The following is an 11,917-nucleotide window of genomic DNA, read 5'->3' as shown; positions in this document are numbered from 1 at the left end:
GAATGCTTTTAATTCCGTGATAAAACACGCCAAAAATGCGGCAGTGCAGTGTGTTACAAAGAGCGCGTTACCAAGTCCCCAGCGCTGTATTTACATCGCTGCTCCCTGTTTTAGTGACACACTAAACACACGGCAGGGAAACTCAATCTTGCCGGCAGGAAGGACTCCTGCCCCAGAGCTCAGCCATTCCGGTGTGCCGCTCTGGCAGCTGCCGGTGGGCTGGGAATTGCACTGGGAATTGCACTGGGAATTGCATCACGGTGCTAATGACAGCATGTTAATGAAGGGTTTGACCTCGGAAGTCCTTGGCATAGGACAAGGTACGGCCCCGGCTGCTGCTCCACGTGGGGAATATTGTACAACCCACAGCTCTGTGAACCCCATTTCCTTTTCTGTTTTTCACTTTGCTTTTCCAAAGAGAGGCAGGGAACAGAGCCTGGCATGGGAGGGGATTGGAGTGCCCCGGAGTGACCCTGGGCTGGGACTTTGGTGCTGGGACTTTGCCAGGGCTGCTGTCCTGAGCACGGCAGGGCGGTGGGGGAGAGGGGCTGTGCCAGCCCAGCAGACAGCTCTGGTCACACACTGCTCCTCAGAGTGTCACACTGTGCTTCCCTCAGTGCTTCACTCACTCTGTGCCCTGCTCACTCCTCATCCCTGCCTGCAGCCCCCAGACTTGCCCAAAACTTACTCCCCCGGGGAGCTTCACATATATATCCGTGTCTGGCACACTTCATACCCTCCTTTTCCTGTGATCTGCACAAGAATACATGATTTCAATGGAAATCCAGCGCCACGGTGCATCCCAGTGTTCTCCCAGAAGCTCCAGTTTTCAGTTCAGTGCAATTCCAATTCATTCTCAGAATTCATTAACACTCTCCAAACACGACCATGAATGTGGGCTTAAAATAATCCCTGGCTGGTGTCTGGCCCAGGCTCTTCCTTGGGCTGCTGTAAATAACCCTCACACGTCACCTGACGTAGGGTTCATTGGGCTATTCTGGGCTATTCTGGGCTATTCTGGGATATTCAAACAGGAAAGGCTTTGCGATCCCCTCAGCTGAGGGCTCTGGGAATCAGGTTGCCTCAAGCTCTGATATGAATCACACCAGAGATGGGATTCCACCCCAAAATCCACCTCCCTGTGCTACCAAAGTTACCCACGAGCCATTTCCACAAGTTCTGTTATCTCAAGAATTTACAGGGAAATAAATATTAAAATAATACATTTACTTTTCTTCTGGTTGCCATGGTTTTCCATCAAACCTGAAAGATAATTCCATGTCACATATTTACAAATTAAGCCATCGGAGCTGGATGACTGCACACCAAACAAACCGCGGAGTAACCAAGACAGGAACAGGGCCCGGGACAGGACAAGAACAGGGCCCGGGACAGGACAGGAACAGGCCAGGAACAGGGCCCGGGACAGGACAAGAACAGACCGGGACAGGGCCCGGACCGGCCGCTGCACTGACAAGGCGGGAGCGGCAGGGAGCGCTACAGAAAGCAGCCCCGCGGCCGCGGCCGCTCTGGCCGCCGGAGGGCTCCGTCTCTATGACCCCGGAGGACTCGCTCTGTATGGCAGCCGCACGCTGCCCACCGGGAGGCATGTCCCGGCATGCCCCGCGCCGGCCACCCATCCCGGCGTGCCCCGCGGCACCTCACTTCCGGCGCGGGAGCTAAGATGGCGACGCCCATGCACCGGCTGATCGCCCGCAGACAGGCGTGAGTGGGGCCGGGCGGGCCGTGCCGGGCGGGCACGGGCTGGGGAGCGGCGGGCGCGGGCAGGGCTGCGGGGCCCGGCGCTTTCTGGGCGCTCAGAGCCCTCCCCGCCGCTGCGGTGCGGCCCGGGGGGAGCCCTGCTCGGCGGAGGGGAAATCGCCCCAAAACACGGCTGGGGTGAACGCTGGCGGCCTTGGGGCGTCCCGTGCTCGGCCGGGGCTTGGACTCGAGGGGCTCGGGGGGTTCTTTCCCGCTCGGGGTGTTCCGTGAGTGCTCGGGGCGGTGGGAACGAGAGCGTTTGTGGAAAGGCAGAGGAAGTTGTTGGCGTCTGGCGCTCGGAGGTGCCGCTGGGGAGCTTTGGGCACGGGCAGCGCGGGGCTCGGGCTGCGGGGAGGAGCTCCGGGGGCAGGGGTCACTGCTCCCCGTCGCAGACTCGACAGTTCAAACGTGAACAAACAACATTCGGGTTCGTGTTACTATGATACATTTCCAGAACTCTCAGAAAGGCAAAGAAAAGCAAAGCGAGCGACTTTAGCTCAGATGAGGATGTTGCAATCACCGAAACGATCTGATAGCAGAGCTCTGAAAGGAGGAAAGCTCGTTTTTGCTGGTTTATGAAGTGCAGCAGATGTGGGTCTCTCTGCCGTGTAGTGCTGCTGGTGGTTTCTCAGCTCTTTGGTGGTTTGGCTATTGTTTCTTTCCTTAAATTAATTTATGCCTCTCGTTCCAATTTTTGGACTGCGTTTGGGGGTTTTGCCCCATCACAGTGTGCAGGATGTGGACAACTTGTTCATGATTTCATTGTAATTTCTTTCCTATTTTCCAGAGGAAAGTAACTCGGGATTTCAAAGTATGCATGGAATACTTGTTCTTTTAACTCATCATTTGATTTGAGTCAAGGACTCATTTCTTGGTTTGGTGCTTTTGTGCTTGGTGGGGCAGTGCTGAGCTGTCCCTCTGCCAGCCTTTGCTCCAGGCTTGGGGATTTATTAGGAGTTTGTTGTGCTGTGCAGTCTGTTAGCTTATCAGGGTTTTGTGCTGGCTTAGCTGAGTATTTCTGAGGCTGGAGGATGAAGCTGAATGCTCTTTGCACTGAAGAACTGAGGGCTGTCCAGAACAGGATTCCCTCCAGGAATTGCACAGAAAGTGGAGGCTGAAGCTGACAGAGCAGCAGTTTACAGCTTGGCTGGAGAAGGAGAAATGCTCACTGCTGGTCTGTCACTTCATCCTCATGGAGGACTCTGGGAGCTTCCTGTGTCAGCCAGGCTGCAATTTCAGACAGTTTACATGGGCTGGCCTTGAAAAATTCGTATTTTGGTGCTTGGAAAGGAAGCTGCAGGTGTCAGGAAATGGCAGCAGTGACAGGGAACTGAAGTGACACAGACCTTGGGCTCAGCCCTGGCTCAGAACTCATTTTGGTTGTGACCTTGAGCAGCCCCTGGGCTGGGTGACTTCCCTTGTTTGTGAAGGAAGAGAGCAGCTGGGAGAGGAGGCAAAACAGCTTTGCAGAGCTGCACAACAGCAGCTTAAGAGCTCCAGCATGAAAATAGGAGTGTTTTCCCTTCGCTGATTGCTAAAAATGCCCACGGGATTTTACCAGTGTGAGAAGTGAAATGAGTGTGAAATCTGCCTGCTGCTGCAGGAGGTTTGGGACAGGGCAGTCAGGGAGGTGCATTCACTCTGCACAAAGTGAGCAGGAATCTGGTTGTTCCAAAGATCAACCTTCTGCCAGGCTTTAGCAGCTCCTGGATGGAGCTTATTTGGATTTACCCAGAGCCTCTCCGAGAGTCCTGGGCTGTGTGTGAGAGTTGGGCAGTTTGGGACTTGAGTGTTTAAATCTAGAAATTGGCAACAAAGTAGCTGCTCTTTGCTAACTGTGTTCTAAAACATCATTTCAATGATTTCTCTGAAGGCAGAACCACCTGCAGCTGTTGGAGAGCAGCAACTTGTGCAGTGTAGTCGTTCCCATGTGAAAGTGTTTTAATAAATGAAGATCTGTTTGCCTGAATTCTGTGTGTGCTTGATGGTTCTGTTCATGTCCTGATTCAAGGGACAAGTGGAGGAACCTCTGAACAACTGGTTTAATCATAACTTGATTAAAGCTGCATGATAAAGAAATAAATATTTTTTTCACAGGGTAGAACAGACTTGGAATGAGTCACTTAAGCAATTCTGCATTTTTCTAGGGAGGCAAACAAGCAGCATGTGAGGTGTCAGAAGTGTTTGGAGTTTGGCCACTGGACATATGAATGTACAGGGAAGAGAAAATACCTGCACAGGCCTTCAAGGACAGCTCAGCTGGCCAAAATCCTGAAAGAGAAAGAAAAGCAGCTCCTGCTGCAACAGAGGTAAGACTGGCAGGATGAAATGTCTGCTTTATTAATGAAATTAAAGAAAAAGTGGTGTCCCAGCCCATTTTCTGTGATCTTTTCCTCCAGATTGTGTGATGTGTGTTAATGTTAGTGTGCTTGATGTTAGAGCTGATTGTGTGTTAGGTGAAATATGTACACTCAGGTCCCAGAGGATTAAAATTAACATTTTAATTTGATTTAAGTCTTTCACTAACACATGCTTTTCTGAAATACACTTAAAACTGTTCTGGTGTGTCTGAAACAAAAAACATGCACTGAGCCAAAGTTAAAATAGTTGGAGCCTTTTGGGTAGTGGAGTAGTTTCCTGAATTCCTTGGTTATTTGATTTCATGTTTATTTGCTATCCACCAGCTGGGTGTGAAAGCTGTAAATGTATTTATAGCAAAGCAGAGGCTCTTGCCCTGTGTCCAGGTTTGCTGTTCAGAGGTGCAGTCTAGCCTGGCCCAGCCCAGCTCCCTTGGGAGCTGCAGGGGTCAAACAAGTGGAGGACAGTTGGGTTATCAGGTTTAACTCAATGAAGTAAAAACATCTCCCTAAATTGCACAATTATTTCCTGTTGTGACATCTGAGAAAGTGGAAGAAACAGAGAAACCTAAACAAAACTCTCGTGTAGCACTTGATTTCCTTTCCACTTTGCTCTGGGAATACATTTTAATGCTTTAATGAGGTTAATAATTATTGTAACAAACAGTTCCAGAGAGACAAGAAGGTAGCACATCAGTTTTCCATGAAATTCCCTTGTGTGAGGATAATTTCTGCCACTCAGCTCCAGTTTGGTTCTGGGAGCTGAAGAGGGCCAGTGTCACTCCCAGAGCCACTCCTTGCACCTGGAATTCCTGAGGGTTTGGCCCTGTGCCTCAGTCACTGCCCCTTCCAGCTCATCCCACTGCCAGGATGTGAGCTATGGAGAGAGCATTCCCAGCTTTTGCTGCTCTGCTGATGGCACAGAAGAGGGTGGAACCTCTGGCACACAGGGCTCTTTGGCCTGGCAGCTGCTCCAGCTCAGCAACTGTGAGTCACAGGGCTGAAACACTGCCTGAAGTGGAGGCTCATTAGCTTGTGAGAAGAGTGCTGTACAGTGATTGATTTTGAAATTAATTTTGATCCAGTGAGTAATTGTGAAGTAATTAGAATCACCCAGTATTGTAGATTGGCATCAGGAGCACTTGGACTCTGAAACTTGGTTGCATTTGGAGACAGAGTCTCTTCACAGGCTCAAGATTTTTAGGCTAAGTTTAAGTCTCAGCTTATTTCCCAGTTGCTTTTCTGCCCCTTTTCTGGTGGATTCTGTAGGTTAACCCTGGAGGATGGTGAACTGAGGGTGAAATTCCTTCTCTGTCCTTGGGTTTAAGTCTGAGATCCTTTCATGTGGGAGTTACAGGACTGTGCAGTGTGCTTTGGGGCTGCTCCAGCCCTTGGTGTGAGGGGCATGTGCTGGGAAAAGTCATCTTGTAGAAGGAAGCCTTGAGTAATGCCTAGGAGGGAGCAGTGTTTAATCCTGGTTAAACTGGGCTGCATTCACAGGGGTTATATAACCATAAGCTCCTTAGCTGTGCCAGGAGGGACCTGTTCCTTAGCTGCCAGTGCTACACTCCCAAGGATGAAGCTTTTTCTTCATGCAAAAACAACTTCCTGGGTCACACTTGTGCTTTTTATACCACTTGTTTTGGAAGGTTCTTCCTTGCCTGTGAGAGGTTTGGTCTCCCACAGGTCTGCTTTGGAGAACTTGTGTCACCACCTTTAAAGACCCACACAGCAATCATTAACCAGAAGGCAAACCCAGCTTAATAAGTTCAATGTTTACTTCTGATGACCACATCCAGGCTTTCTCAGCATTAATTCCTTTCCCAGTTGTTCCAGGATCCTGGTGTTTGCCTGGTGTTGACCCCACAGTTCTGGTGGACACCCTGGAGGTGTCAGTGAGCTACTCAGAGCAGGGGCTGGACAGGCAGGAGGATGAGGGAATCCTGGTGATGTTATCATCACACTCTGCTGTGTGATGATGATGTTTTCATACCTTATGTGTGCAACTAAAAAATTGCAGAAATCTCGTTGTTCTGGCACACAAAGAACTTTTTTCTGTGTCACCAGAAAACTGTGTAAGTGGATGAGCACTTGGGAATCTGAAAGACATATGGCTGGAAAGCATCAATTTAAGTGGATTTTTCTGTTTCTCTTTGCACTTGAAAGAAATGTGAAAGTTACAGGCTAACTCAAACTTTTACCCTTCATTTCAATCAATTCACTTATTGCCAAATATAGTTACACACAACTTCATTGTATCCTTTTCTCTTTTTCTTCCTTTCACATCCCAGCTGCTGTTGTCCCTACAAAAAGAGCATAAATAACACAGAAAATTAGAGATGAATTACTGGGTTTTCCTCCCCTGCCTTGTAGGTGGATTTTGCTCTGCTTTGCAAAAAACTGAGCTGCCAAGTGCCCTTTGAATATTAAGCTCAGCCTCACTATTCTGCTATTTATTTAATTTTCCTACTGCATTAATCAAAGTCATTCTTTTCCCCCCTTAATTAGTGCTGGAGAAAGTGCTGCAGAAAAGAAGACCAAGAAAAAAAGGTATGTGGGATTGGTGGGAGTGGTGCTGCTGTTCCACAGGGGGTTGGTCCTGCACTGGCTGTTCCTGCAGCACTTTGGGAGAGGGGTGCCAGAAGTCAGCTTTGCAAACAAGTTTTGATTTTACTGCTTTGAGCTCATTACAGGCTTTTCTCTGACAGATATCTGGAGAATTTCTACTCTTTGCTGTCTAAAAACTCTCAATTTCTTTTGCTGTTTTTATCTCTGCTGATTTTCTTCTGATGTTCCTGCTGTAGTAATAAATGTCTTCCTATTTCTGCCTCAAAGTCCATCAGGTGTCTCTGAAACTGTGCAAGGGTGGCATGGGGTTTTCTGGTCTTTGTTCCACCTGCCCATCCTGCTCTGCTTTTTGTTGTTTTCATTCCCTTCTTCTGCCAGTTCTCTCTGAATCTTTGTCTAGAGGATGAAATAAACCATCTGAAAAAACCCAACCCCAAAACCAAATAAAATCCCCTCGATCCCAAACTAAACCAAAATCCAGGAAACAACCCTCTCCAAGTCCTAGTTGGAGCCAAAAACTCTTTTGACATTGTTTGTACTTTACTTTGCATTAATGTTTGCTGGGGAGTTTGTTCTCTTAGCAGAGCTGCTGGAGGAACAGCCAGAACTGCTGTGGCTGTAACACTCCTGGAATCATGTAGGGAGCTTTACTCCAGGGGAATGTCTGTGCAATAACAGCCTCAGCATCTCTTCCCATTTACTGCCAGTTCTGTCTCAGTCTGACCTAACCCAGTTTTCAGGAGGTGTTTAAAGGCCAGGCCTTTTGCTGTGTGTGGCAGGCAGTAAATAAGGCAGAGCAGATCTTTAAAATGTTCTTTATTCCAGGCTGTCCTGTGGAATGTGGTTTATTGGAATGCTGGGCTGTCACAGTGTGTTTTAGCAAAGGCTGCTGTCCCAGAAGTGCCCATTTATTGCTGGAGTTACTCAGGACTGGTGAGATCATGAATTAACTGGTTTGGAGCTGGGCAGCTCAGGCCTCTTCCAGCTTCTGCCTCCTCAGATGCTGCAGCCTTTACTGGCATAATTATTTACAGTATTTGAGCTCCAAATCAGTGCAAAAATGAGCAGAAGAGTTCATGGAGAAGGGAGTGGTTTGGGCTATTTTTCCTTGAAATTTTAAAACTCTTGTAAATTTGAATTATTCTCCTGCTTCTATGGAAGCACAGAATCCATCAATGTAAATTCCTTTCAAGATAGTTTGCTATTTAGACTTTTATTATAACAATCAAATGTGAGGAATCCAGCAAATATCTAAGTTCCAGATTTAAAATAAAACTCTGTAAAAGTTTGGGTTCTGTCAGGAAGAGCATGAAGCTTTTACCCAGAGTGTGTTTGTTTTGATATAAACACTAATAAGGGAGCTCAGGCTTAACCAGAAAAACAGGCTGAGGCAGAGCAGCTGCTGCAGAGCCCTGTGACCTCAGGTGACACAGAGTTCCCTTCCAGCTGCTCCTTGGCTTCAGTTTCCCACCTGGAATTCTTGAGTTATCCATTGAGAGCCTATTGATACTGCAGCACAGGTAAATCTGCCTCTCTGAAGGGTAGGATTGTGTCCTAATTCACTCCTAATTCCCTCCTTTCTTCAGGCCCCAGCTGTGGCTGTGCCCACAATTGTGGGTTGGGTGTCAGTGGCACGTGGAAAACCCCTGGGGGTGTTGGAGCAGAGCAGGGTGACAGCCTGGGGGTGACAGCCTGGGGGTGACAGCCTGGGGGTGACAGCCTGGGCTCCACCAGCACTTGGCCCTCACTGGGGCACCGAATCAGAGATGAGCTCTTGGAAACTTGTCTTGAGGAGGATGAATGGTACCTGCTGGGGAAATTCTGTGCTTTCACAGAGGGGAAATCTTAATTACCAACCTTCAGTTTGCTCTGCCACATTCCCTAGCTGCATTTGGTATTGGAATTTTACCTGCTGCCATCTCCATCCTCCTGCTGTCAGTACCAACAGCCCACGAGTTGCCTCTCCTGAGAACAAGTAGCTGCCTGTTTCCCCTCCCAGCCATTGCTCCCCTCTGGGAGAGGCAGCTTTAGGTGCAATATCCTGATGTTTCTGTGAGAGGGTTTTGGAGCCAACCTAAACACTGGATGGCCATGGATTGCTGCTGTGGATTCTGTGAAAGGTGATCAGGCAAAGTTCAGAGATAGGCAGGGGATCCTCTGATTCCTGCCCATCTTATGGGACTGGCCAGATTGAAACATCTACTCCCATTTTTTAAAATTTTCCTCATCTTAGTGCTGGTTTTTCCTCAGATAAGTCAGTACTTAAGCAGCCCTGATGGATTTATCTGTAATGGGCAGCAGTTGTGTCTGCACACACTGATAGCAGATTACAGATGTGTTATAAAAACTTCTGTGCTTTGTGGTTTAATCCACACCCACATTTGTCAGCTGACAGGGCTGATATGATAAAAAAACCTCACACTCTTCAATAACCTTAACACAGGCACTTCCTGAGTTGTTATATTTAAACAAACACTGATAAAAAATACTACTTCAATTTCCTAATGAAAACAAGAGACTGCATTATCATAATTTACATTCTTGCATGTTCTTTGATTGACTTTGCTGGGAAGGGAGGTGAATCAGTATCTTGTATTTTGGGGAAAGATATATGGGAAAATTGAATTGTACTTTCTTGGAATTCATATCACCTCCCTTAACCAGAGATGTTGATCTTGAGAACAACGGCCCCAGGGAGGGCTGAATGTGGAAAAAAGAGTGCAGAGCATACAGAAATCCTCTTTGCTGTGTTCATAATTCTGTCTTAATCTTGGATTGTTTCCACCCTTCTCCTCCACCTGGAAAACACAAGCATCCTGTAGTGGCAGGTACTCTGGGTTCTTTTGCCAGGAGTAATCTAAGAACAGTTTTTGTTGGGAGCAGCTCTGACCTTGGTGAAATCACTGATGAAACCTGCCCTGACTCTTGCAGTGCCAGAATTTCACTCTGTTGCAGTGGTGAGGCAGGAACTGAGCTTGGTTCATTTTCCCCAGGGCTTGGGCAGCACAGCACAGACAGGCCAGTAAAGCCCCTGCTCATGGCTAGCACTGAGATCATGGCCAGCTTTCCCACTCTCCCTCTCTCTGCAGTCCTGCTGGGCTTTGTCATGTCCCTGGGGCCACTCTGCCATTCCTCAAATGGCCAAAATCCATTCATCCAGGAGTGGAAAAGGGAGGGGAGGGCACAGGGATTCATCGGAGATGGTGAGGCCTGGAAATTTTCAAGGCAAATAGTTGATCTTTGGATTATTACAACAGAGCAGAGAACACGGTGTGATGGGCTCTGGCAGGACTGTGCTCAGCTCTTTGTCCTCTCTCAGGTCCAAAAGTGTGACCAGTTCCAGCAGCAGCAGCAGTGACAGCTCAGCCAGTGACTCCTCCTCTGACAGCGAGGACTCCTCTACCTCCTCCTCCTCCTCGGACAGTGACAGTGAGGACAGCTCCTCCTCCTCCTCCTCCTCCCCCTCCTCCAGCAGCTCTTCCTCCTCCTCCGACTTCGACTCGGATTCCAGCTCCTCCAGCAGCAGCAGCAGCAGCACAGACAGCAGCTCGGAGGATGAACCCCCAAAGAAGAAGAAGAAGAAATAGCTGGGGAGGTGCAGGACTGGTGTGGAGTGAGTGACAATGCCCTCCCCAGGGCCTGGAGCACATGGCTGCCAAACAGCTCAATGGTCAACATTTCTACTGCTCAGACTTTCTAAGTGTTTTGCATAGTTGTTCTTAGGACATGGAAGGTATTAAATGGCACGTGAGACTTACTGAGAGAGTATTTTTGTGGTTTATCCTTTTATGGAAGATTTTACTTTTTTAGTTCCAAAGGAAAAAAATGATCTATCATCAGATTTGTTTATATGAGCTAAGGTCCAGTAACCTGGATGTTTACATGCTGGAAAGCAAAAGCTTTTTATGGCAGATTATGCTGTGCATCACGTGCTGTTCCTCTGTTAATGACAGCTTCACTTCCATTGAGAAAATCCTCTAAACTGTTAAAAGCAGAAGTTTTTCAGTGCTGCTGTGGAGCTGTGGCATTGTTGAGCCTGAATGCACAGCGTGTCACACACAGAGCCTCCCATGTCTCTGGTGACAAATGGGTTCTGTGCTGCTGAGCTTGTGTTCCAATGGCTTTTCCTGATGCTTCCAGGTCGAGTCTTAACTGCACCATCCAACTGAGCTAGTGTTGATTTGTTACTGATCAATGTAGTGCTTGTCCTGCCCAGAGCCTCTGGGCTTTTCACTCCCCTGTGTCCTTGGCTGTGTGTTGGAAGTGTTTCCTGAGACACAGGGTGTTGGTGTTGGGAAGCAGCAGCTCCCTGCACTGGGGCTGATGCTGCTTTAGGAGTTTCATCTTTGTGCCTTTTTTTTGTAAATTCAGTGTACCCCAGTGAGACAAGGGCTGGAGTGGGTGTTTTGCTGAACTCCATCTGAATGTTCCCATCCAGAATCTGGTCAGCAAAACCAGAGGATTAGCACCAAATAAAACTGGGCACTGTTTTCACTGGATGCTCGGTAGGAAAAAGAGACTCCTTGAAGTAAAGGTCTCAAAGGAGAGTGTTTCCCAAGGAATGTGTGAAATGCAGGATTGCCAGGCTGGGTTGGTGAGCACGTGCTGAGTGACAATCTGCAGAAATTCAGTCCTTTTTGTGACACTGAGAACATGTTTGTGGGAATTGCCCTGGGAGAAAAGAGTGCAAAAACCCCACAAAACCAACAAAAGCAGATGAAAACACACTGCAGAACAGGGATTGCTGGGTGCAGAGTGGGAATTATTTTTGTGGTGGATTGAAGCAGTTGGCTTTAGTGTTTTATTTGGTGATGCAATCTCCTGAGTTTCTTATTGTTGGAGTGCCCTTTTTGGGGAGGGAGCATCACTTGTGGAAGAATTCTGAAGTATCTTGGTTTAGGTAAAATACAGTAACTAAACTATTTTTTATATTTTTATGGAAAAAGTAGTGTGTAGACTTACTTTGGAATAAACTGTACTTATTTAAATGTTTGAAAATCCTGTGTTGTGTGTCTGTCTGTGATCACTCTGTGTTTTACAGAACACGCTGCAGACTGTAAATAAAACTACCAGAAAGGTGTTTAAGTCTCGTGGAGTGAATGTACCATTTAATGGGAAAGTGAATAAATTATTAAACAGTAGTTGCTAAGCTGCTGCTTACTGCAAATATCTAAAATATTTGTGGTGTTTGTGTGCAGGTTTCATCTGGAGTTGCCCTGGCAATCCTGGGG

General features: G+C 47.7%; 1 protein-coding gene across 1 annotated transcript; it reads left to right on the top strand.

Annotated features, from left to right (window-relative positions):
• Window positions 1-1,578: 1,578 nt before the first annotated feature.
• Window positions 1,579-11,771, top strand: ZCCHC10 (zinc finger CCHC-type containing 10). The gene is made up of 4 exons (XM_085074072.1): window positions 1,579-1,725; window positions 3,909-4,070; window positions 6,627-6,668; window positions 10,006-11,771. Exons 1-4 carry the CDS (start codon window positions 1,619-1,621, stop codon window positions 10,271-10,273), a joined length of 579 nt encoding a protein of 192 aa, XP_084930198.1. The 5' UTR covers window positions 1,579-1,618; the 3' UTR covers window positions 10,274-11,771.
• Window positions 11,772-11,917: the final 146 nt, after the last annotated feature.

This window comes from Lichenostomus cassidix, chromosome 13 (assembly GCF_008360975.1).
Source record: "Lichenostomus cassidix isolate B80296 chromosome 13, HeHo_3.0, whole genome shotgun sequence".
NCBI lineage: Eukaryota > Metazoa > Chordata > Aves > Passeriformes > Meliphagidae > Lichenostomus > Lichenostomus cassidix.
Note: the sequence above shows the minus strand (reverse complement) of the source record. Positions and strands in the feature narration are given on the sequence as shown.

What these genes read in the sequence shown, in the direction of transcription:
- ZCCHC10 (XM_085074072.1), top strand. Translation starts at nt 1,619, where the DNA reads ATGCCCCGCGCCGGCCACCCATCCCGGCGTGCCCCGCGGCACCTCACT. An exon ending in CTGATCGCCCGCAGACAGGC is followed by an intron (nt 1,726 to 3,908) that starts GTGAGTGGGGCC and finishes GCATTTTTCTAG; the next exon opens with GGAGGCAAACAAGCAGCATG. An exon ending in AAGAAGACCAAGAAAAAAAG is followed by an intron (nt 6,669 to 10,005) that starts GTATGTGGGATT and finishes GTCCTCTCTCAG; the next exon opens with GTCCAAAAGTGTGACCAGTT.